Source organism: Triticum urartu, chromosome 7A (genome assembly GCF_056163025.1).
Source record: "Triticum urartu cultivar PI428250 chromosome 7A, HENAU_Tu73, whole genome shotgun sequence".
Taxonomy (NCBI): Eukaryota; Viridiplantae; Streptophyta; class Magnoliopsida; order Poales; family Poaceae; genus Triticum; species Triticum urartu.
This window is the reverse complement of record NC_141879.1, coordinates 651,027,393-651,053,006: the sequence shown is the minus strand read 5'-3', so window position 1 is coordinate 651,053,006 and position 25,614 is coordinate 651,027,393. Positions and strand designations below refer to the sequence as shown.

Here is a 25,614-nt window from a genome sequence, read left to right as displayed (position 1 = left end):
GACATAGCATCAACATGTGTTGTGTTTGGGAATATTCTATGACATATTCTTTCTCTCTCTTCCAATTTTATCAGATTTGTAACAATTTGATTATATGCATGTTTAGTTTCTCCAGAGGTTGTGTGTAATGAAGCTACCTTTTGTTTTCTAAAAAGTGATACATCTATGAGCTACTTGATTTTGATCCCATAATACCAACTGGCCCATCGATCGAAAAGCCCCAAAAAAGTTACTTTATCTCTTGAAAAAAGTATAAATTGTTACTAAATTTCAAGAAATCAGCCTACTAGCAAAAAAAGCGATGCCCGATAGACGAATATTTGTCAAGAAGTATCAGGTATTCCGAGGTGTGGAGTGCTCCCGGTACCTCCCAAATGTTAAACAAAAACTCAGTCTAAACATAATCTATATATTAATCTTGTTGCAAATATTCAAATCTAATTTTAAAATACAGATATAGAATTAAATAAGGACAAATCTAGTTGTGGAAAGTAGTATACCCAATTTGCACTCTGAAGTTGGCTCATCAACAATGTTAATTTTGGATTTGTCTTCTTTTCGAACTTTCGAGCTACAAATATTTTGGATTTGAAATTTGTAGTATAATTGATCTGTGTAGTAGAAGTGTATCAATTATTTTGTGAAGTTCAATAAAAAAAATTAGAAATGCAAAAATTCTATGGTAATTCTGGGATTACTCCATGTCGAGGAGCATTGGATACTTTCTCGATTATTCCCGCCCATGGTTCTTATTACTTTGTTTCTATATGCATGCATTGTATTTACACCGATGCAATATTAGAGTTTGAAACATACAGGGTTCTTATTAGTTTCCGTATGCATTGTATTTAGGCTGATACAATATCAAATTGTGAAGCACATCCAGCAGGAAAGCATACCATATCTACCTTGTCCTTCCGTGCTAATAAATAAACATACACGATTGCATTCTTACCTTCTATTTCCCCGAGTGTCCTTTATAAGTCTCCCATCCTTTCAGTTCCTCCATCTTTCAGTCACATGAAGTGTTACTTAATTTAGTTCTTCCAACATGCACCAACAAATATCTTGCACATGGTACCATGCCATTTCTTAATGAACATGCATATATATAACCGCCAAATAGTAGTTATTCTTTGAAGGACTTCGTGCCACTAGAGAAGAGACATGTGGTTGAACTTAACCTATGGCTAGTTGAGTCGGCATGAGAGGTATAGGGACGTGCAAATGCACATCAACTGTGGAGAGTTTAAGTTGGATATAATTCGACCCTCTTGCCACTGTTAGCATGATCGACACGTCACTACAACAAAGTATAGACTGGCAGCATCAGGCTTGCTTGATTCGAAACCCTTGGGATCCATAGACGGTCCCATCCAGGAAGTGCTCACCTTGAAGTTGCAGGCTATGTGCAATAAGTTAGTCCCGAGCAACATGTATGTAAGAACTAAGAACAATGTGAAATGAAATATATATTCATTCATACCGATTTTAGTTTTCTCCAAGAATAAGATTTCTAAAAAAATAAACAAGTCCTTATACTGGTTAATCTATTTTAAATGTGTCACATTTTTAGTCCATCTAGGTACAAAACCATTAACTATATTCATCATTGCCTTCCACAAAAGAAATAAAAGTTACTACCATAGAAAATCCACATGGTTGTAGAGCATCTATCTTGTGGGATTTTTTTTTGTTGCTAAAACAAGGTTTCTATGCACTACACATGCGGAAAAAAAATCTGCACAGTACTACAATGTCAAAATTAAATGTAGCGCATATATGTAAATTATATAGACTAAATTACTCTTAATAGTACTTTGTTGTAGATCATTATTGCTACAGTAAGTTACAATAACCAATTTCATTATATTTAAACTAATTTTTTAAAATAGGATATTTTTTATAATTTTAGTGCATTGACATAATAAGACCAGGGGAGAAGGTGGGGAAAAACACCGATGGTGTCATTCTCCTATGTGTAGTGTTGTCATTACATATTTATAAGAGAACTTTGTTAAATCTTAACAAGTTTGTAAGAAATCATTGGTGTCATTTGACGCCAACGATTGCATGCTTCCTCTGCCCTTGATAAGATGGAGTTATTTTCTTCTACCAAGAATCACAAATGTGGCTGTGTGCTTAGATGCACATGAAGAGATATGAAGTCTTTAGTTATATACCAATACTAGACAACTGTCCGTGCGTTGCAACATGATATAAATATTCTACTTCCTCCGTTCCTTAATATAAGTCTTTTTAGACATTTTAATAACAACTAGAATGTTTTAGAGTGTACATTCACTCATTTTGCTCCGTATATATGTAGTCCCAATTAGAATATCTAAAAAGACTTATATTTAGGAACAGAGGGAGTAGTATATTAGCTTGTGATTTATTTGTCTCTATTAATATGATTGTGTAAATACGCTCACAAAAAATATGATTGTGTAAATAAATGTTTATCAAATGCTGCATATGATTTATCTACCTAAATAAACTTTAGGATGTTATTTGGTAATCATTTATCTGATAAAAATTTATTGGCTTATCAAAGAAAACATAATTTTACTTGATAAGTCAACAAAAGGTGGGACAGTTTAAACAGTTTGAAAATAAAACCAGTGAAAACCCCACAGATAGTAGGAGAGAGAGAAAAACAAAACAGAGAAAAAAGTATTAGAGAGGAAGTCACAATTGACAAAATTCATGTTACGCACACCATAAGATAAATGTTTCTTCACTTATTTTGTGTAACCTAGTGCAACACCGATGTAACACCATGTGCCTAGTCACGACTTTTTCTTTTTGCGATGAGTGCCTAGTCACGACTTCAATCGTGTGCATTCGCTAGCTATAAAAAATTGTATGTCGTTCCACCTTGTAATTGATTCTGCTTAAAATACCTTATTGTAATTAATTGCATATGTGAACTAACCTGTGATTAGGATAGTTAGGTGGAGAGAGGTATCCCCTGCCCATGAGGGTTCATAGGGATAAGTATATGCGCGTTTATACAAGCACTTGCGTCTGCACTGTGTTAGAAAAAATAATTAATTACTTCTAGTACAAAATATTACTCACCTCGCCTTTATTTATAAACTAGTGCGCTCTTTCCGAGAACATCTGGGTAGCACATCGTCTTCGGAGGATCCACACATGGCACAGAAGAGTTTTGTTGGGTCCTCTCCTCACGCTCAATCCAGATGAATATATCTTTGCACACCAAGTGCTATCTACTACTACCATGTTGTGAATTCCAGTTTGGTGATTTGGTTCCGGGTAGCATCCTCATAGTCTAAGAGCAACTCCAATAGGAAGACCCATTTTATTCGTTTGAGTCATCCGGACAGAAAACTTGACCCAACGGGGCGATCCAAACGGACGTCCGTGTCCGCTTGCTGTCCGTCCCCGGTCCATATCTGACCCAAATCTGGAAAAAATGGGTACGAAGCGGACGCTCTCGTCCACCGCTGTCGCCTGCTCGTGTCTGCCCTGGTCCCATATGTCAGCGACTGCAACGCCCGCAGCAAGGCCACCGGTGCTGGTCTCCACCGCGCGCTCGGCCGCTCCTCCGCACCGCAGCAAGGCCACCGGCGCAGGTCGCCGACGCGCGCTCGGCCGCTCCTCCGCGCCGCAGCGAGGCCGTCGGCACAGATCGCCGACGCGCGCTCGGTCGCTCCTCCGTGCCGCCGCGAGGCCATCGGAGCAGGTCGCCACGGCGCGCTCGGCCGCTCCTCCACGCCCCAGCGAGGCCACCGGCGCAGGGCTCCTCCGCGCGCTCCTGCTGGGGCTCGAGGCCCGGACGGCGGCGCGAGCAGAGGTTGGCTGCAGCAGAGGCGCGAGTAGAGAAAAATCTTGCGGGGGAGGGGATCCGCAAGGAGGAGAGGAGGGGCGGCGAAAGGAGAGAGAAGGGGGCGGGCGGCGCGAGGGAGAGAGGAGGGGGGCGGGCGGTGCGGAGAGTTTGGGTCGACATGCGTTGGATACAAGGCTTGTCCGCCCCATGTCCACTAGGCGGACAGATGACTCAAACAGACACGAAACGGATAAAATCGGTGTCCGTTTGGGTCCTTACATTGGAGTTGCTCTAATACCAGAATGGTGACTTAAACAAGAATATGCAGTGTATGAACATGACGACCGATCGATGAGGAGATCGAGCTTAACTCCTTTTGAGAGATCATGGCCTAGAACTCAACTTGACATGAGATGCATCAGGACAAGCACAAGTGCTATGACGGCGCCAGCCGGGAGAATCAAACAATATTCCGATACTTGTCCTCTGTCAATCAGTGGCTGTTTTCCTCCTTGGCTACTCTCCGTCCCTGTGCATTAGGTGCGTAATGAAAATCAGACACTCCTTCAGTACAAGTTCCCTAAGTCATTAGATGGATTAATCTCGTAATTAACTTCCCTATCCTCTGCCCCCCTTGAAAAATGTCGGACCAGTGCACGCGTGTAATGCAGTTACTCCAGTGTGATCGCATCTGCATGTCCACTAGTCTCCACTCCACCAATGCATGCATCATGCAGAGGATCACATCGTTAAAACCGGAATTTAATAGCTAGAGCATCTACATGGTTTATATGAAGATCAAGTTGAAGCCTATTCAGTTCGTTAAACAATATTGTATGGCACCAGTATGTACGAATTTTTGAATATGATGTCAAAAGTTAACCAAGTACTCCTACATGGCAAAGGGTATGTGAGACCCGCGCGCACTTCACCGTGTCGATAACGTAAGGATTAGACGAAGGTGATTAGTTCCCGGCTCCACGGATAGGAAGCAAACAGGGCTGGATCGATAGCTTGACTGTTGCACATGCTGGCTTGATCTTGCAGCCGACCAAAGGTGTACACCTACACAGCGAGCCTTTTCTTTAGAACATCTCTGACAGGCACGCTTCGTCTCGGCGCGGTATAATTCTTTTACAATATCAAAATAGTCTTTTTACGTGCGGACGCGACGAAGAGGTTTTTCAGATGTATAAAAATACGGCGCCCAATCCGATGGCTCCATTTGCAGCAGTCCGCGTGCACAATCTGACACCCCAAATTTGCAGCACACCAGCCCGCGCACACACCCATGCACTAATTTTTTTTATGCGTGCTCTATTTTACAACATATGTAGGGGCGCTGTTTTTTGTCTCCAACGCACAAAAAACAATAACTTTTAACGCGTGAGGTATTTTCTTAGGCGCCTGTTGGAGATGCTTTTACAACTTACATACACAACGTAGTGCAACAGGTAGCAAGGCAGGCGGTAACTTGCTACGACGCATTCTGCCTTAATTGCTTAGTGTGGAAGTATACCATATCATATAGGTTCGTATACGTGGACGTATATATGACTACCAACTTGGGCTCGGTTGATATTTGGAAATTAGCCTGTTTATAATTTATGAGAGGGCGGTGTAATGTAGGTGAACCTAGATAAAAAGAATTTTATGAGAGGGCGGTGTAATGTAGGTGAACCTAGATAAATTTTACTGCATTTTCTATATTTATTAGATATAATGCGGTGGTGGGTGGATTTGGATGGAAGACCCATCGAGAGACTATAGTGGGTCGGGGTTATAGATGTTGAAGAACCATCATGGCCCTCTGGACCTAGAAAGACAGTCGGGTCTAGTTACGCAATCGCATAGGACGAGGTGATGGTGCAAGAGACAACGATCATCGTCAGGGTCGACGGGGCTCTTTGACACAACAATAGCAACTATGATAACTATATTGTAATTCTTTGCCAATAGTTGCACGGTATTATTCCGTGTAATGGAAGATGAATCATAGCTTCTTTTGCAATGAAACACGGCCCGGGGTTCTTTGAATTACTTCTATTAACTATACCTCTTTAGAAAATATGGACTGGCCAGAACAATCTAGACCATTATAGACCGATGAGTGGATGAAACTTTAGTTTGACCAAGAAAAGTAGCATATGAAACATCCACTTGTCTCTCTGCCTCAGAGGCTCTTGTAATGGTACTATTCAGTGTTGAACCTTTATATGCGGCTAACTCACTAATCAATCTAGAACTACCGGAACAGTCTTCCGAGTTCTAGACCATCTGCCTGTGTCAAAAACGCTCCGTAAAAACGCTCTTGCAAGTTCATCTCACCTAGTCACCATACAAACTACTCCAGTGTCAAAAACGCTCTTATATTATGGGACGGAGAAAGTATTAATAAATCTTGTTCAAAGATTATGCAGGGTCATTTTCCAACCTAGTGCAATGTCACTGTGCCGCCGATTAATCAATCTTAACACAAACGAGCTCTAGGATCGATCGGATATATCCTACCAAGTCCAAGACGCACGACAAAGCCAACTTCAACCCGCTGCCCTCATGATAAGTTATACATTAAGCTTCAGGAACCACGATTACTTTACCGCACTCAGCACGCCAAGTTGCACATCAACAAAGAGACCCGCTTCGGTACAACCCCCTCATAAAACGTATAAAGGGCTAACTCTTTGGTTTTTCTTTCCCTTTTTTATGCATGGTTTTCGCTCTGGGTTTTGTTGTTCCTTTTTTGTTCATAAAATAGAAATATTAGTATTTTAAAAAATTGTACAGAAATTTTAAAAAATGTTCATATCTTTCAAACTTGCTCAGAATGTCAGAACACGAACATTATTTGAAAAGAGCAGACAAGATTTTGAACGCGGACAGTTTTTAAAAACAGTAAAAAAATGAATTCCACAAAAAAATCAGGAAAATACTAACATAATTTGAATTCTGAAATTTTTGAATATATGAGAAACAGAAAAAATAAATAGACAAGAACGAAAAGTCAAAGAATACGAAAAAGGGAAAAAGAATCAGAAAAAATAAAACAGGAGAGAATATAAAAAGAGAAAAAGAAAAAGAAAAAGAAAAAATGCGGTTCACGACCTTCGAGAAGGTTCCCAAAACCGGGATAATGGCTGGGAAGCCGATGTTCCCAAAACAGGGAACGCTTTTTTGCAGCCTTTTTTTAGTGATTTTCTTTTGATTTTTGTGAAATTTCTCTGATCCATCAAATAATTAAAAAAATGATGAACCTTTTTCAAATCCGCGAGCTCTTGGGCCGGTCCTACCATGGGTATTGCCCATCGGCTTGGAAAAGAAGGGACCATTTCAAGAATCTATATCAATATAAAAAGGCCCAAAGAGGCAGATCCAACTAATCTCGGCCATCGAACCAAGTCAATCCAACGACCTAGACTGCTCCAATGGCGAGCGTTAAACGTGTTTAACGTGCAATTAATAGCATGCCAAATATTACACTAATCACAAGATTAACACACAAATAATAGCATACCTAATATCCGTGTGCAATTAATATATTGCCTAAATATTAACGTGCATTGCACGTGCGCATTTACTAGTGTTAAAAAAACACCATGTTCAAGTCCGGATAGGCCAGAAAACTCCATTTAAGAGCACGTTGTTTCTCCACATCCGTCAAATGACCCTAATTTTTTTAGGGAAAAGCTCTCCTTCACCCGACCAATCACTCGCGCCGCATCCGCCGGCTACGCGTCCCTCGGATCATCTGTTGATAGGACGGATGTCAGCCTCCTCGCTTCTGCGTGACGCGCGTGCGTTTCTGAAACAGAGTCATTGTTCCAGTATAGTTATTCTTGCAACTGACCATCTCTTCTATCGACTCTATCAACTGACCAGCTCTATCGACTGAGAAGGCTAGGGTACGCGGCTGGATTCGAGAGAGGAGGGCGGCGGTGTGGTGCGGCGCAGGGCGTCGGGCAGCTGCGGGCGGTGCGGGGTGTTGGGCGGCGGGGGCGGCGGCACAGGGCGTTGGGCGGCGGCGCATATCCTCCGCGGTGGCGACGACAACGGGTTCGGCGGTGTCTGACAGGTATGGATCAGGCAACCCTCCCCCTCCCCCCGAACAAGATGCTCCCATCTCGTCGGCTCCACCCAGGCTGCTGTTCGTCCCGCCCACCGCGTAATGCATTTCCGCCGCGATCTATTACTGCTCGCTGTCGGGCCCCAAAGATTGTTCCCTGTTCGATTGCTTGAGCATGCATTTTTCCCGAAGGAACGAAACGGCGCCAGAACTCAGAATTGTAGAATACATGTATGGTTTTGCATTGGATATGTGTGTTTTGGGTTGCTGAAATGTTAGTTCAGTTATTTGCTGCTACAAATTAGCAGACGTGCTCTCACCTAGTTTGGAGTTTTTTCTTAGAATCCATATATGTCTATCTATATGTTTGGAGGCAAAAGTAGGTGTTCATTTTTGTTGTCATTGCGTCGGAGGTGGCGAAACTTCTGAGGTTATGAACTTCCTGTCGCCTACATCATCTGTATCTGGCGTTGCAGCTTCTCTTTTGGCTGCCTGCATTGTGTAGAAAACTAGTCAGATAATGCAGCTGACCAACAAGCCAGCTGACAAACTACATTCAGCTTATAAGACCTCTCAAGCTTAAATTCAGACAACCCTTTCAAGCTGGACTGAAACTTCTAAAACAGAATTCAGAGCCACCAACTTGTTGCAGAATTGAGACAATCCTTTTGAAGCTTAAATTCAATTAACACTAACAGCAGAACGAAAAGCGTCTAAAACAGAATTCAGAGCCTGATCAACTAGTCGTAGAAACCACTGCATTTTCGCGAAATGCATGATCAACAGCCCTTCGTTGGACTGAAACTCAAGCAGTCAACTCGCATAGTTGTGAAAACTCATAGGTGTGTTTTTGAATTTTTGGAGCGTGCAGTTTTTATACGATCCCCTTGTTTCATTTTTTTCTGAAGCTACTGTTCCAATACTCATGCAGTTATCCAGTTTGTTTTTTTAGAGAAACATATATGTAAATTTTTTTTAGTTCAAAGCTTCTGTAGCTCATGCAGTTATCCAGTTTGTAGTTTCAGAGAAACATATATGTAATTTCAGAAACAATAGCTATATTTCAGAGAAACTTACCTTTCTGAAACTAGTTAGTAGGTTATGTCTGTAGCTTATGTTTGTGAAACTACAGGAATGTTTGTACTGCTAGCTTATAGCACAGGGAACTCAGTTTTTGCTTCTGAAACTACATATATCTTTTCTTTGAAATTTTAGCTACTTATCCAATACTTTTCCATTAATTTTTAGCTCATGTTTATCTGAAATTAGTTGGATTAGCTAATGTTTTTTTCAAACCTTGTTTTGCAGTATGCCTATCTTCCAAACTCGTTGGTCGGCAAAGCGGCTGTGCGAAATAGCCAATGCCTATCTCAAGTGAATGGAGGCGTTTTGGAATTTTAGAAAATATATCCACAAATGGCAGGAATCCAACTGATAATTTATATACTTATGAAAAGTTGAAGTCATAAAGGTTATTTCCCTTCCTCTAACCATTATCTACCATCTAGCTGGTCGCCCCAATTATTTTGACAAGCTTTATTATTCGAGAGGTCGCTAGATCGAGCCCTAAGAAGTGCGAATAAAACGCATACTTTTTTCTTGGGAGGTCCAGAATGGCGGGCCGACGGTCTGGTCTTGCACATCGTTCTAGTATGTTCTTAAAAGCTTTCTGCTGTTTTTGTCACCAAAGGCAATTGTAGTGGAGTGGCAAAGCTGTGTTATCCAGAGGATAAGGTGATGAGTTTGATTCCTAGTGTGAACATACTCCTTTTTTGAGGAATTTTACGTCTGCCTTTCAATAGCAAGCGGCCTAGCGCCTGCTAGGCCGGCCCAGTTGTGCGCCAGGTAACGAAGGTCTCGGTGTACTTTCATTGTCTAACAAAAACATCATACTTTCAAAAAAGACCATCATGCCCATCGTTATGAAGAGGTATGGGATAATCACAACCGTTGATGTGTTTAGGGGTTGTACCGAAACGATGGAACATACTCCTCTTTTGAGGAATTTTACGTCTGCCTTTCAATAGCAAGCGGCCTAGCACCTGCTGGGCCGGCCCGCGCCGGGTAACGAAGGTCTCGCCGCCGTCTAGGTCTACTTTTATTGTCTAACAAAAACATCGTATTTTTAAAAAAGACCATCATGCCCATCGTTATGAAGGAGTATGGGATAATCACAACCGTTGATGTATTTAGGGGGATTGTACCGAAGTGGTGGAACAAATCTTTTCGTTGCAATAGAGAGATACGATAAACATGTGCTACAAGTAAAAGGCCATGGTCTTCCCCACCCAAAAAGAATAGGTAAAATGCCCTATTCTGAATTTTGATGCAGTTGAGTCGTCCTGCAAAGCAAGGAAAGCCTCTGCATTATAATACATGGGACGGAACAGGAGCATCCACCATATGCAAGTATCAGAAAAAGTTTACGGGAGAAGTCATGGCTATCTTTTCTTCTCCATATGTCGCAAGAGGACACAGCGAAGGCAACAACAATGCTGTGTAAAAACAAGCAACAACAATGCTGAGCAATCCTCATACTTTGTAGGAAGCGTCTCGTCGAACCATGTTGTTCCTTTCTTAATTCTTTCTTAAAGCATTTCGTAAAGCACTTTGTAGGAAGCGTCTCGTCGAACCATGTTGATCTTCATTCCAAACATCACGACCTCCCCTCCCCCCCCCTCCCCTGTGCAGCGGCGCCGCGCCGCACCGGGGCCTCCCCGCCGGCCCCCCTCTCCTCCCCGCCGAGCCTCCCTCTCCTTCCGCCGCCGCCGCCGAGGGCATCGCAGGCTAAGCCTGCGGGCCGCAGCGGCGGCGGCGGCAATCTTCCTCGGCCGGCGATCGGATCTGGGTGGCGGCGACCCACTGCGGCCGATTCAAGGGCGATGGCGCAGGCCGGTGGCGACCAGGGTTGTCGTGCTGGTGGCGGCGATGAAGAGATCACGTCGGCGGCTAGGGTGTCTGATCTGGATCCCATTCGGATCTGGATGGTGGTTCCTCGACCCGTCATGCGCATCCTTTGTTCCGGCGCGTCAAGCGGCCTCTGGACTAGGCACGCGACATGAGGACGTCAGGGGCTCCGGCCCTTGGCGTGGAGGTGGTGGCCATCTTCTTCGTCGGAGGTGGTCGGCTACATGGTTGTGGCTTCTCGCATCTAGTCCCGTCGTACAGTGGGGAAACGGGGCTGCCGGTGAAAACCGTGCTATGACGCGGGTCATGGCGGGCGATGGCGGCGTTTTTGCGTCGTTATCTTGTTGAAGACATCGCCTCTGCAGTTTCTGTCGACTTGCTTGCGCTGCTTTGGGTGAAAACCTTGATCCATAGTTTCCGGATCGGACGATGGCGGTGCTTTTGGGGCATCGTTTTCCCTCGTGGGGGCATCGGTTTTTGAGCAGCAGCTGGATGCAGGACCAGAGGACGGATTCTTTGGTGGAGCGGTGCGGCATCTCACTCATTGATGGCGGCGGGTCTCGGCGGCATGGCGTTGTGGTGACTCTGCGTCCGATGTGCGGAGATGGACTCGCGCAGGAGGGTGACGCGGTCTGGCGTCGTGGTGGCGTCGACGGCAGCTAGACCGGGTAACGTACATGCAGCAGTACAGCTCTGAAGATGGATTGGTGGCAGGTGGCTGCGGCGGCCTCAGACCCGGCAGGCATCCTGGTTGAGGAGTGCACCGGGCTAATAGGTGACCCATACCCGGCAGGCGTCCTAGATGGGACCTCAGGTCTTAGATGTTAGGTTTGGCTGCGAGATCTGTTTGGTACTAGGCCTAGACTATCAGCATCCTTCATCTCTTGGATAGGAGTAGCGACACTTTTGTTGCCTAGACGGTGTCTTCAGTCTTATTGTTGTATGACTTTGTAAGGTCTTGTGTGAATAATTAATAAAGTGGCTGCATGCATCGTTCAGATGCAGAGGCCGGGGGTCCTCCTCCATTTCCAAAAAAAAAGTAAAACTAAGGAAATTAGAGGATAAGAAGGAAAGCAACACGTGACATGAGTTGTCTGTTTTGATGCAGAGATGGACCATATTTCCTTATCTGAAATATTAGTTTTGATTTTGACAAAGATTTATGTCCTGCACACCAGCCTTCACTTGCTCCAGTTCGGTGGGGAAAAAACTTGCTCTAGATACTGAGATGCAACATGACAGTCGCGACTTCAATCATGTGCACTCTCTACAAAATTTTTTGTTGTCCTGACCACCTTAGTTTATGCTCACATTTAGTACTTTTTAGATTTTTTTACTCATTTCACCTTTATTTATAAGCTAGGGTCCTCGTTGTGTGACCATGTTGGGCAGCGCATAGGTTATTGGGGTATTCATGCCATGGTAGGAGATTGTTGGGTCCTACTGTTCAAACCCATCATAAGCAAAACTGCAGGCATACACACTCCATGCCGGATGGTTGTTCATTTTGTTTCTGCTTGTTCTTTGACCAAACATTTAGTTTGGCATGAGAGGTTTTGGGAAGTTCAAATATGCATCCGCAAGCATTTCTGCATGAACAAGGATTACCAAATGTAGCCACCATCGTTATAACCTTTTTTGATGGGTTAACCCATCGTCAAATACCACAAGATGAGCAAAGTGTTCTTGTCGTTGGTGGTCTGGTGTCTTTTGACCAACGGGACGACGTCTTTCATGCCAGGGTGAGGGGAACAGGTGGCCTCCTTCAGTGAGGTACATATTGCAATGAGGTTTGCCCTTCTCAAAGCAGACGAAGGCTTATCCCCCTACGTTTGATGCCTCTCACATGTTGGCATCACAGCATCACCTTGCCTCAACCTTGGTCAACGAGCGTTTTAGCTGGCAAGGGCTTCGGCGGTGTTAGACGACACTTCTTTTTTTAATCCTTCGTGTGTTTGTTTTCTTCGCAACCTTTATAGTTGTGCTTCTTGGCACCTTATATTTGGTTGAGCCATCTGGAGTTCTTCCTTGGGTATTACTATGTGTTATGTAGTTTAGTTTTATCTGTAGAGCGAGGCAAAACGAACCGCCGCTCTCTATGCCTAGATGCCAACACACGGGACAGGTGCAAGGCAATACTGCAATACACAAATGATGGTGGGTAGGGCTTTTCATTCTTGCGACATATTTTCCAGGTTGAAGGGTGGCAAAGGAGGTGATGATAGTAGCAATGTCGCTGTCTTGCGATAGATTATCATTAGGTTTAGGTGTAGGGTCGTTCTCCATCCTAATGCATCGTCGTCGGACTCATCGTACCGCTGATTAATCAATATTAACACAGATGGGCTCTATGATCGATCTGATATATCCTACCAAGTCAAGGACGAACCGCGAAGCTTCATAAACCATGTTTAACTTAACGCCGACAGCCGGCAGTCAGCACGCCAAGTTAGGCATTAGTAGTACGACTGGAACATATTCTTTCCTTGCAAAATTTGCAATGGAGAGACCAGACAAACATGCACTGCACGTAAAATCCCTGTTCTGAACTTCGATGCAGTTGAGCTGCAAACAAAGCGAGGAAAAGCCTCGGCATCTCTGTACACGGAACGGGAGCGGCAGGTCACGATGATTCCATACGCACATACCAAAACCAGTTCATGGGAGGAGCCACACGAAAAAGATGCCGATTCTTTTCTTCTCCGGATGTCGCTAGTGGACACGGCGACGACAACGACAATGCAGGGCTCCGAGTGCGACACCAACAGAAAGAAATGGCCTCTGCACAAAACGTCTCGTGTAATCATGCCCCTTTCTTTTTCTTTGTGATGATGACTTTTTAAAGATTTTAAAGGAAATGCGAGGGTAAGAACGAAGCAGACATCCACCGTGTGATGCGAGGATGACAACGGGCCATGGCGACGCGTAGGACGAGAAGGCGTGAGCATGACGTCATGTGAGAGCATCTATAGCCGGATGCCTCAAACCCGCTTTAAACATCCGGATGGACGATGGACGGCCCAGTCATAAAAAATCAATCCAGACAGTCTCTTTAAACAGGTCTCAAACGCCCAGGCTGATCGACATCCCTTATATCCTGCCCAAATATAGGGCGGATATGGGGCTTCTAGGCGCGTCCGCTTCGTCGGACCCGACAGTCCAACCCTACCACATTGCTCTACCCTACCCATACCTTACCCATTGTCATCCTTAGATGTGATGTGAGAACACTTTTCTTTCTTCCGCTTGCCCCTCGTGAATAGGACTGGCTATTTGTGTTTCCTAATTTTTCGAGTCGATTCAGCCACTACCGTCTTCGTCTTTCCTGCCTGATTCAGCAACTATCGTATTGGTCTTTCCTGCCTGAGTTGTCTCCTCCTTCGTCACTGCCTCTTTTTTCTCTCTCCTTTGCTTTTTCGTTGCTTCAATCTCTAAATCATTCCTCGTCCGCATTTTTCCTTGTTTTTTTGTCTCCAATGGCTTGTCACCAAATCTGTTGTTGCATTTTCTGTTAGAAACATCCTTTAGTATTAACATAATAGGATCTTGATCTCCAGATTAGAACACCTCTTATACTAAAAATTTGGGATTGACCTTGACTTGTAGAAATCATTATTGGATAATCCTTGCAGGCTGCCATGAGTCTCCAGAGATGTGGAGTCCTTCCGATGAGAAAAGCAGCAGCAAGGTATATGGCAGCAGGGATGCAGCAGCGCCGCAGTCGAAGAGGAAGCCCATGGATGCCAGCAGCACTCCTCTCCTGGTGGCCGCCGGTAGACGTCGGTCTTCCAGCCCCTAGCACAACTTTAGGATCGGGCAGTTTGGTCGGTAGCCACGGTTTCTGTTAGCCTCTCTTACGTGCTATCCTTTTCTTTCTTTCTTTTATATCAAGTGCTGGGGCCGGGGACCGGGTCCAAAGTTGTTGGTTTAGAGGCCTCCGATCAAGGCTCCTACGTGAAAGGTGTGGGGTGAAAAAACCTCATGGTTTCTCTCGGGTTGTTACCTGAAATCAAATTCCAACATTCTCCTCCTTAATCGTAAGGTTAACAAACATCATAAACCCACTCGTAACAGAAATAACATACCAAAGTAAGGTGTCACAATGACCTATCAAATGACATTGGACCTCAGTACTTATAGTATATCGTTCTATCTTGAAATGGAAAACATAATGCTTTATGGGAGTTGGATTATTCAACGGTCCTTATTTCCAGGATCAACAAGACTTTACAACACCCCATGCTAGCAAAATAATCATTCAATTGGGTGGTAAGTCTTTGATAAATGGATCCATAAAACATTCAGACGTACTCATACGCTCAACTTCAATAGCTTGATCCTGGATTCTATCTTTCACAACACAAAACATATTGTCAATGGTTTTGGCAACGCCATTTGACTTGTTGTTACTCGCATAGAAAACTGCATATTCATATTGTAGTAGGTGGTTTAGAAATGATGTCTACTGCCATAATTTCGGGAATAAAACTTAGTTGACATACAACCTGCTCAGTAGCCTCTTAACATGCCACATAATAAATTGCATCATCATTGATGCCATTAGTGTCATTATGGAGCTTTTCCACGATATAGCTTCATATGCGAAGGTGGGGATATAACATAACGTGGAAACTCAATATCCACACACATCGCGAAAATAATGTCTGAATAACCTACGAAAACAGGAGCGGCAGGTCACGGAACGGGAGCGGCAGGTCACGATGATTCCATACGCACATACCAAAACCAGTTCATGGGAGGAGCCACGCGAAAAAGATGCCGATTCTTTTCTTCTCCGGATGTCGCTAGTGGACACGGCGACGGCAACGACAATGCAGGGCTCCGAATGCGACACCAACAGAAAGAAATGGCCTCTGCACGAAACGTCTCGTGTAATCATGCCCCTTTCTCTTTCTTTGTGATGATGACTTTTTAAAGTTTTTAAAGGAAATGCGAGGGTAAGAACGAAAGCAGACATCCACCGTGTGATGTGAGGACAATGGGCCATGGCGACGTGTAGGACGGGAAGACGTGAGCATGACATCATGTGAGAGCATCTACAGCCAGATGCCCCCAAACACGCCTTAAACATCCGGGCGGATGGCCCAGTCACAAAAAATCAATCCAGAAAGGATCTTTAAACAAGTCTCAAACGCCCAAGCTGATCGACATCCCTCATATCCCGCCCAAATATAGGGCGGATATGGGGCTTCTGGGCGCGTCCGCCTCGTCGGACCCGACAGCCCAACCCCACCACATTGCTCTACCCTGCTTATACCCTACCCATTGTCATCCTTAGATGTGATGTGAGAACACTTTTCTTTCTTCCGGTTGCCCCTCGTGAATAGGACCGGCTATTTGTGTTTCCTAATTTTTTTTGAGTTGATTCAGCCACTACCGTCTTCGTCTTTCCTGCTCGATTCAGCAACTATCGTATTGGTCTTTCCTGTCTGAGCTGTCTCCTCCTTCGTCACTGCCTCTTTTTTCTCTCTCTCCTTTGCTTTTTCGTTGCTTCAATCTCTAAATCATCCCTCGCCCGTATTTTTCCTTGTTTTTTTATCTCCAATGGCTTGTCACCAAATCCGTTGTTGCATTTTCCACCTCCAAAAATCTTCGCCAACGATTTTTCATCTTAGATCGGCACCATCCATGGGGTACACTCGCACGTGGCTCTAACACCTTCACGATGCCCTGCTCCAATTGTCAATTAGAAAAAATAACTCATTGTATTGTACCAGCAACAGCTCGTAAAATTTACCGATCGTTGATAAGTTTGAGTACCCTTGCTAAAATTCTGGCGGTGCACTATCAAGTCATGCTTTCCACTCAAGGAAGACAAATTCAATTCAACTAATTACAAAATAAAGAGGTGCATATTCAAAAACTCCGGACAAAATTCTAAAAGGACATAAATACGAATACAGGTCACTAAAAAAAACTCAAAACCAAATTCACGTCACAGTATAGTAGCCTAATTCAGAACTAGCTAGGACTGCCCCCCCTCCCACCCCCCGGTCGCTCCCACGGGTTGGCACGGCCAGAACCCTAGCTCGCCAAGAAAACCACCATCATCACCTCTTTGTTCTTCCCTAGCGGAGTGGCGACACCGGAGATCGTCTTTGTGCTTTAGGCCCTGTACAATGGAAGGTGCTTAGAAAAATAAATCAGGATTTCCTTTTCTCTAAGCACCTTCCCTAAACACCTTCCATTGTACAAGGCCTTAACGTGCGTGTTCTGGCCTCTCGGGTGGTGGAGTCATCGGCCCGTCAGCTGCACAACCTCGGGGGCTGGTTTCGTGTATTGCCAAGGTTTGTATTCTGGAGCGGTGTCTTTGGGTCGTGTGGCAGAGCGTCGACTCGGATCGCTTGAAAGGGAGGAGTCTTGACCCGTTAGGAGCACGGCCTCGGCGTGTTTGCGTGGCCGTATCATTTTTGGCCAGCTTTCTTCTGATCAATTTTCTTCTTTCCGCTAGGCAGAGTTTTGGTCTATGAAGAGAGAAAAAATATAGTAGTTGTGCCCGTGCGTGCCGGCATAGGAAAGGGACCACGACTCACGCGTGACCAACGACGCTAAGGCAACGCACCAACGGCCGTGAGCCGACGTCCAAAACTCAGACGGCCCCCAAGCAGCCAAACACCCAACGGCATCGCCATCGAATCTCGTGTCCGGGTTTTTTTCCTGGAGGAATTGCGTGGTGGGGGGTGGACTCCGCGACCGCCTTCTCTCCTCCCCACACGTCAGGCGTGCCGTGTCTCTTCTTCCTTCTCTCCCTCCCCTCCCGTCCGAGCCTGCTATAAAATCCCCGCCCCCTCCCGTCTCCTCTCCACACATCCAATCCAATCCAATCCAATCCGGCCCCCCCCTCCGGTCTCACCGAGAAACCTCCGATCCAAGCGAAGCCAAGGTTCTCTCCTCCTCCTCCTCCTCAAGGTATGCGAGCCTCCGATCCCTCCGGTCCTTGCCTCTTGTTCACATGCTATCAGGCTCTGTAGATTGTTAGTTGATTCCCCTCTATTGCTGTTCGTAGTTTGGTGTAGATCTGTGGGTCGAGTAGTCATTGCTGGTCAATTGCTGCTGGTTCGGTTAGTCGAGGTTGATGATGCCGGATTGTAGATATAAATCTTCCCTGGATTATCGAGTAGAACTGCCGATTGGGATGCGGTTGCTGTTGGTTGGGTTATACATAGTTCGCTAGTTCTGCTGGGCTGTTGATAAATCTTGGTAGATTTTTTGCGGATTTATGATTTTGTACCGCTCATGACACACCTATGCCTGATCTGTCGAAGGATACGCCTGTAATTTGCTAGTTGCTTGTAGTTATGCATCGATGCTAGTTGCTTGTAGTTATGCATCGATTCTATTCTAAAAAGAATCATGTGGGTTTGATATTATTGTTGACATTTTACCTTCGTAGTGCTTCCACGCTGCTAAAGATTGCTAAAATATTTTAGTCGTGAGTTCTGCTAAAATTTAGCACTGCATGGTCAAATCCAGTGGCTTAGTTCTACAGGATTCTTAGTTTAAATTCATCTCCGCTGTGCCGTGGCCATCTGGTTCATCTATTGTTGGCTTTCTGCAGATTTCCCTGTACCGTGCCTTACTCTTCTTCTGTGTGATTTGTATTTACAGATGCAGATCTTTGTGAAGACCCTCACTGGTAAGACCATCACCCTCGAGGTCGAGTCTTCTGACACGATCGATAATGTTAAGGCCAAGATCCAGGATAAGGAGGGCATCCCCCCGGACCAGCAGCGTCTCATCTTTGCTGGCAAGCAGCTCGAGGATGGCCGCACCTTGGCGACTACAACATTCAGAAGGAGTCCACCCTCCACCTGGTGCTCAGGCTCCGTGGTGGCATGCAGATTTTTGTCAAGACACTGACCGGCAAGACCATCACCCTGGAGGTTGAGTCCTCTGACACCATAGACAACGTCAAGGCAAAGATCCAGGACAAGGAGGGCATCCCCCCCGGACCATTCGCTGGCAAGCAGCTTGAGGATGGCCGCACCCTTGCTGACTACAACATCCAGAAGGAGTCCACCCTCCACCTCGTGCTAAGGCTCCGTGGTGGCATGCAGATTTTCGTCAAGACACTGACCGGCAAGACCATCACCCTGGAGGTCGAGTCCTCGGACACCATTGACAATGTCAAGGCTAAGATCCAGGACAAGGAGGGCATCCCGCCGGACCAGCAGCGTCTGATCTTCGCCGGCAAGCAGCTTGAGGATGGCCGCACTCTTGCTGATTACAACATCCAGAAGGAGTCCACCCTCCACCTTGTCCTCCGCCTCCGTGGTGGCATGCAGATCTTTGTCAAGACCCTCACCGGCAAGACTATCACCTTGGAGATTGAGTCTTCTGACACCATCGACAACGTCAAGGCGAAGATCAAGGACAAGGAGGGCATCACCCCGGACCAGCAGCGTCTCATCTTCGCCAGCAAGCAGCTTGAGGATGGCCGCACCCTAGCGGACTACAACATCCAGAAGGAGTCCACCCTCCACCTGGTGCTCAGGCTCTGTGGTGGCATGCAGATTTTTGTCAAGACACTGACCGGCAAGACCATCACCCTGGAGGTCGAGTCCTCGGACACCATTGACAATGTTAAGGCTAAGATCCAGGACAAGGAGGGCATCCCCCCGGACCAGCAGCGTCTGATCTTCGCCGGCAAGCAGCTTGAGGATGGCCGCACTCTTGCTGATTACAACATCCAGAAGGAGTCCACCCTCCACCTTGTCCTCCGCCTCCGTGGTGGCATGCAGATCTTTGTCAAGACCCTCACCGGCAAGACTATCACCTTGGAGGTTGAGTCTTCTGACACCATTGACAATGTGAAGGCGAAGATCCAAGACAAGGAGGCCATCCCCCCGGACCAGCAGCGCCTGATCTTCGCTGGTAAGCAGCTTGAGGATGGCCGCACCCTAGCGGACTACAACATCCAGAAGGAGTCCACCCTTCACTTGGTGCTCCGGCTCCGTGGTGGCCAGTAAGCTCCTGGACATGGTGCTTCTGTTTCTGGGTTCGCAAGTCTTGGTGCTTTAGTTGGAGTTGTCGGTGTGTTGTCTGGGTCTGTTGTAGGTGTCTTTGTTTCTTATAGTACTGTGATGCAGTGTTTACTGGTTGGGTCTGAAACTTCTGCTGTTGTGCAACATGTTTGGTGAACTATGAGTAAGTGAGCCCTGAATTCGGTCTATTATTCTGTTATATTCTGAGGTCGGTCTATAATTCTGTTATTCTTGCCTTGGTGAAAAACATAGTTCTATGTCATAGCATCTGCATAGGCCCTTTCTACATCTAAAACGCTTGTGTTTTCCCTAATGTACCCAACATCACTTCAAATCACTACGCTAACCAGTCCTAGGCTAGTTATATGTTGTAGCATCTGCGTATGTCCTACACTAGTCAGTTCAAAACATGAAAGCAGTGCATATATAGAGACAATATATTGCTTTTAATTTTCACAGGTGGCAGTCCTCATGGTCTGAAAAATGGCTGGACTGATTATTATGATCATTTCTCCTTACCATGCCGACGAGGGAGTCTGAGATCAAAAACACACCATTGCCACCGAGTATGGGAGCAACGGATCAGGACATGCATCAAGTTCTATTCTAAGATACCACATGTTTTATTTGCTTTAGGTCAATACATAGCTGTTAGTTAAAAAAAATATCAAAAATTTCGATCTCTTTTGACTCTTCCTGCTGACAAGTGACAACAGATATTCCATGTGTGGACTACTTATTATCTAATGCCTTGCTGTAACGTGATCTATTTCTCTTTTTTTTCCTTGCAAATTTATCAATTTTCGTTGTGCAAACCCAGGGTTGGCAAATGATATGAAATATTATATGCTATACACTGAATCTTTGATATGTTTTACAAAACTCTACTTATTATCCAAGGCAATCCCATCAGTTATTTCTTAATATGAGCTTCTTATTTTTGCACTCTTACTTTAGGGAAAATATGCCATTTCTGCTTCTGAGAATTCATGACTGAAAAACCTGTTATATTGATCTGAGCCAGTGCAATGAAAAAGCTGTGGGTTTCCCAGTGGTGATAGTGGAAATTCATGATTAATATAGCTGTTGAACCTTTGTATCTTCCATGTTCTTGATCTGAATTAGGAGCTTGTAATTTGTTCTGAAACATCATCTGAAATGCCAATGATGCTATGCCCAACATTTTGACGTGCAGATGGCTCCAGGATCCTGTTTACAGGATGAACCTACCTGGAGGCGCTGTATCCACATGACATCCAATGGGCAAGTCTGAGGTTCTTGATGATCACATGAAACTTTTCTTGTTGTTTCCAAGTTGACTTCTGTTTTTTAATTGACAAAACTAAGCGTTTGTGTATCATCTTTGCTTAGTTTAACTATCATTCCACAAGTACCTCTGATTTGTGGTAGAGGCTGAAAAACTTGCAGACCGTGTGTTGTCATCAGCTTTGTCTCTTGTTCCTATGAGATGGGAGTTAAATAACGACACGAGATTCACTCACGCATTCCCGCCTGAACCATCTGTGTTGGGATCTGTTTTAAGTTCACAATGGCAATCTTACTTGCCTTGAACCGAACTAGATGTAATAAAATTTAAAATGTATTCCCTTTGTCCAAAACTATGAGATCATTTTTGACACAAGAATGATCTTATATTTTGGGAAGGAGGGAGTAGATAGTTAAACAATGCGCTTGATATTATTTTCCAGGAAATTCAGTAGCTCTATTCATTTGGGTAATGTGGAAGTTGGAGCACATCAATGATAAATGACCAGTTCATGAACAATTCCTCCCCCTCAATTCTTTTGGCTGGTGCAATGGACCCATCTGTCTCAAAGGATGAGGGAATACTGCAACAATATGATCCATGATCTGATTCTTAGTATTTAACTCCCCGATGATCACTTTCTTATTTTTTCTCTTATTTTTCGTTTCCAAAAGATCTCGTGGGATTTGATGAAGAAAAGTTGGTCCGTGTTTCTGATGTCTAGTGACTAATAACCATGTTTAATTTCCTTCTGATCCATCATGCAGATGCATCTTTGTTTATCCTTTTTTTCTTGTACTTGCCATTTTAGGTGTTCTCGTTTTGTGGCATTGTGGTGATGAATTTATGTATTTTCGCATGTCAGACTTCAGAGATGCCCCTGGCGTCAGCGAGAATTCATATCATATGACTGAGCAATGAAATACCATCTTTAATATTCATGGTCTACCTCGCTCTTGTGCCTTATTACAAACTGCTGATGCCTTCGCGATTTTCTTGATGGAAGAACAGTCATACTCGCTGCAACAAAACAGAGTTGGTGTGACGGATAAATGTGCCGTTTCATCACACAATAACACAGCCCATATGCTTCTCGTATGTTAATCATCGAATGCACTACTCAGATGCGATTGAACGTCGAGGAACTATATTGCTTTATCTGTTGTTGAATTTGACTTGACTTTGTATTGTCTTCAAAGTCGAAGGAGCATTGTTGTTGCAGACAAGGAGACACAGATTTTATGAGTAATTTGCATTTGAGTCATCTCTGTGATGTCAGACACTTTTCACCTTAGAGATCTGATGCATCCTTGATAATATCCTCTTCCTTTGTGTTTTTTTGTTTCTTTGTGCTTTGTTCTAGAACAAGAAGAGTCATTCTATGCATAATTACATTGTTGACGGATGATATTATGTCCAATGAATCATGTAATAGCTCTATCTGATCGTATCCCATGCTAGTTTTATTCTATATGTTCCAAGAAAGAAAAGCTTGCCAGTTTGGCCACTTTCTCTTATTTAATTTGTTGGCCATTTTGTTGTTGTTGAAATGAGAGTTGTTGATATAGATGAGGAGACACGAGTTTATGGGTAATTTTCGTCTGAGGCATTTATGTGATGTCATTCTTTTTCACCTTGGTGATCTGATGCACCCCCCTCACTCAGTAGTTCTCCTTCAAAAACCTTTTGCTTTGGTTTGTAATGGGTGGTATGGAATGATGAATGAGATTTTAGTTTCCCTATTGGTTTGATTGGCCGATATGATAGCCTAAATACTGATCTGAAACTGAACATCACAATAAGCTGATATGTTTTTGGTTGCCTCATAATGTTCATTAGCTTTGTTATTTGTATAGTAATTGCATTTAATCAATAGATTTATTTTCTAGTTAAATAGACAGAGATGAGATGATCAATGATTAATTTCCTTATTGGCTTGATTGGTCAAGATGATGGCCTAAATACTGAACCGAATCTGATCATCCTCGCTTCTTTGATACAAAAGGAAATGATTTTGTTTTATGCTTTCCTAGTTTCAAAAAGATGTGCTGGAGTTCTTTGTTGTAGAATGGTACCAAAAATGATTTTAGTGCAGTTCACCCATGTTGGCTGGCCGGTCTCCTTTGACAAGTCACCGAATCCTCAGGCCGATTGGCGGCCATTCTCTTTCCTCCCGGCCTTGATGTCAGATGGGAGGCAGTGTTGTTTCTTGCTGGAAGTGATCTTGGATCTCTTTTCATGTTTTTTTCTCCTAGTGCCATGGTTATTCATGATGTTGCGGCTGAGGATTAAATAAATTATACTATAGACAAGCATATGTCTGAATTTTCTTCATGTGGAACAATCTAATCTTCAGTACGAGGCCAATGACCTTGTGTTTTATTTGATGATTTTGTTGTTAATCGGTTTGCCCAGATAGAGTGATGATCACAAGTGCATAGTTCAGGTGATCACAAAGGACACCGCTTTCAGGTCGTCTAGAAATCTCACTCTCAATGCATGAATGGACCATACACCCCCACCCCCACCTTCTTCAGGTCTAGTTTAAGATGATGGTCAAGTTGATAAAGGACCATACACCCCTTATAAATCTTGTTGCTGGTACTCAAAGGCCATAAACTAAACCACTGCACTAGCCAGTCCTAGGCTAGTTTTTTTTTTTTTTGGATATTTTCATATCTACGACATCTCTTCCATAAATCACATGATGATGCAGACCTATTGCTATAGGTATAATAGAGGTCGTTTGGTTTGCGCCCGCTCCGGCCATGTGAATCGAGGGCTTGCCAAATAATTGGCGCGGGATTTGCTAACCCACGCCTTGCCAAAAAGTTGGCTGGAATTGAACTACAGAGGGGTGGGCACACCAATTATTTGGCCTCCATCCAAATGAACACCACACCCGGGTCAACGACCAATATTTTGGCATGGCGTTTCAGGGCAATGATCTAATATGTTGTATGTCTACAGGGAGCACGAGCTGGGCGTGTCTGACGTCGTGTTATTATCTTTGTTGAACGTCAAACACATTGGCTCATTTTCAGGTATGGACATAATAAGAGGCAATGGAAAAAAACATCCATTAAGAACTAAAAATTCTACAACCTTAATTGATCAAGAATCCCATGGAATTTCTAGGTTGAGTCAAGAACGGATAAAAATTTAGGAGAAATCGTATCCAAGAAACTTGATCAGAGAAAGTTTCTCCTTAAACATTGTCCGTATCCAAGAACCTTTCTTCAGATTGTAAAAAAGACTTCCTTCAAAGATTGTAGAAGAGAGATCGTGATTGCAAGTCACCACGAGCTGGATCCGACACAGTCACCACCATGATGTGGCTTCGCCGCCCATATCCGGCATTGCTCATTGCAGGACAACGCCAGGTAGTGCACATGGAAAGACAATGAGCCTGATGTAGTTGGAGCAACTACGATGGGCAAGGAGTTGGTGTGTGCGGCAAGTGGAGGTTGCGACCGAGACTAGCACTAGACATCCAGAAACCTATAGTGCCCCTGCGCTTTGGAGGAATATGAGAAGGGTTGGGATACAAGTTGTGCTAGATTTGGCGGCAGAGGTGCGAGGTCATGGCGTTGTTCTGTCAGGGGAGTACACAGTGGTTGAGCGGTGGGTTTTTGCTATGTGTGGGGGCCGTTCACAACCAATGGCGACGCACAACTACATGTAAGAGCATCAATAGTGTTTGGAGGCACTGCATCTATGCTGGATCCCACGTACATGTAAGACATATCCTCCTATCAGCTATAGCCTGAGCGTCGGCCTAGCTAAGGGCGCATAAACTTGAACGATATCTTTGCCTATAGGTAACCTTCTAGTTGCTACTTTTAGCAACCTCTCTCCTTATACCTACCATTCCCATGGAATGGCTAGGTTGACCATATATAGTGAGCAAATAATATGAGAAGAGCAACTAATCGACCATAGTTAACATCTCAAACATATGTTGGGAAGGGAGGGGAGGCTGTATAAATAGGTGACGGCAGTGGCGAATCTAGACAGAAACTGAAGGGTGGGCTCAAAGCCTGTATCATGCCAATATCTGTTGGGTTGGGCTTGCAAGTGGCTGAATTGGGCCATGAAACTAGTAGTAAAAAAAATTCTTGCAGTGCTGGAGGGGGGACTCAAGCCTGTTAAAGCCCCCTTAGTAGATTCGCCCCTGGGTGACGGTTCAAGTTCAAAATATCTATGATCTTTTATCTGTGGTAAAGACGAGAGATTTGATGGCATGGAGAATTGACCATGTACAATGTTAGACGCAGAGAGTTAATCCTATTGCAGGTTCAAATTATTCATGTGTCCATGTAAGGAAAGGAGGACCCAATAGGATTCAGTTTGGGTTTGTTTTGGGTACCCCACTTATGACATGCATATTGTGACGCCCCAAGACTGGAGCTTCAGGTGCCTTCCATGATTTTCGGGTTTCGTCGTGTGATTTGTTTGGTTCGTTGCATTCATCATTGCATCATGTGCATTGCATCATGTCATCATGCAACCCGTTTTAAAACTCAACTAAATAAATTGCATGGCTCTTTGGTCCATTTAAACCGAGGGAAGTCAC

The 25,614-nt window shown here is 44.4% G+C and overlaps 1 protein-coding gene, 8 non-coding genes and 2 pseudogenes across 9 annotated transcripts; all 11 read left to right on the top strand.

Moving 5' to 3' along the window:
- Nucleotides 1-17,539: 17,539 nt before the first annotated feature.
- Nucleotides 17,540-19,970, top strand: LOC147961067 (polyubiquitin-like). Its single transcript, XM_087538112.1, has 2 exons — nt 17,540-17,696; nt 18,396-19,970. Exon 2 carries the CDS (start codon nt 18,623-18,625, stop codon nt 19,754-19,756), a length of 1,134 nt encoding a protein of 377 aa, XP_087394238.1. The 5' UTR covers nt 17,540-17,696; nt 18,396-18,622; the 3' UTR covers nt 19,757-19,970.
- Nucleotides 19,971-20,592: 622 nt separating this feature from the next.
- On the top strand, nt 20,593-20,677 carry LOC147961066 (small nucleolar RNA R16). The gene has a single exon (XR_015612471.1). It is a non-coding gene; the product is annotated as a small nucleolar RNA R16 (small nucleolar RNA).
- Nucleotides 20,678-20,708: 31 nt separating this feature from the next.
- Nucleotides 20,709-20,797, top strand: LOC147961065 (small nucleolar RNA Z223). Its single transcript, XR_015612461.1, has one exon. It is a non-coding gene; the product is annotated as a small nucleolar RNA Z223 (small nucleolar RNA).
- A 134-nt stretch (nt 20,798-20,931) lies between these two features.
- On the top strand, nt 20,932-21,047 carry LOC147961064 (small nucleolar RNA Z278). Its single transcript, XR_015612464.1, has one exon. It is a non-coding gene; the product is annotated as a small nucleolar RNA Z278 (small nucleolar RNA).
- A 115-nt stretch (nt 21,048-21,162) lies between these two features.
- On the top strand, nt 21,163-21,267 carry LOC147961063 (small nucleolar RNA snoR97). Its single transcript, XR_015612459.1, has one exon. It is a non-coding gene; the product is annotated as a small nucleolar RNA snoR97 (small nucleolar RNA).
- Nucleotides 21,268-21,600: 333 nt separating this feature from the next.
- On the top strand, nt 21,601-21,674 carry LOC147961062 (small nucleolar RNA Z199; annotated as a pseudogene).
- Nucleotides 21,675-21,865: 191 nt separating this feature from the next.
- LOC147961061 (small nucleolar RNA R64/Z200 family) lies at nt 21,866-21,959 on the top strand. The gene has a single exon (XR_015612475.1). It is a non-coding gene; the product is annotated as a small nucleolar RNA R64/Z200 family (small nucleolar RNA).
- Nucleotides 21,960-22,251: 292 nt separating this feature from the next.
- LOC147961060 (small nucleolar RNA Z101) lies at nt 22,252-22,349 on the top strand. Its single transcript, XR_015612472.1, has one exon. It is a non-coding gene; the product is annotated as a small nucleolar RNA Z101 (small nucleolar RNA).
- A 248-nt stretch (nt 22,350-22,597) lies between these two features.
- Nucleotides 22,598-22,693, top strand: LOC147961059 (small nucleolar RNA Z101). The gene has a single exon (XR_015612473.1). It is a non-coding gene; the product is annotated as a small nucleolar RNA Z101 (small nucleolar RNA).
- Nucleotides 22,694-22,746: 53 nt separating this feature from the next.
- Nucleotides 22,747-22,834, top strand: LOC147961058 (small nucleolar RNA Z102/R77). Its single transcript, XR_015612474.1, has one exon. It is a non-coding gene; the product is annotated as a small nucleolar RNA Z102/R77 (small nucleolar RNA).
- A 105-nt stretch (nt 22,835-22,939) lies between these two features.
- On the top strand, nt 22,940-23,023 carry LOC147961057 (small nucleolar RNA Z102/R77; annotated as a pseudogene).
- Nucleotides 23,024-25,614: the final 2,591 nt, after the last annotated feature.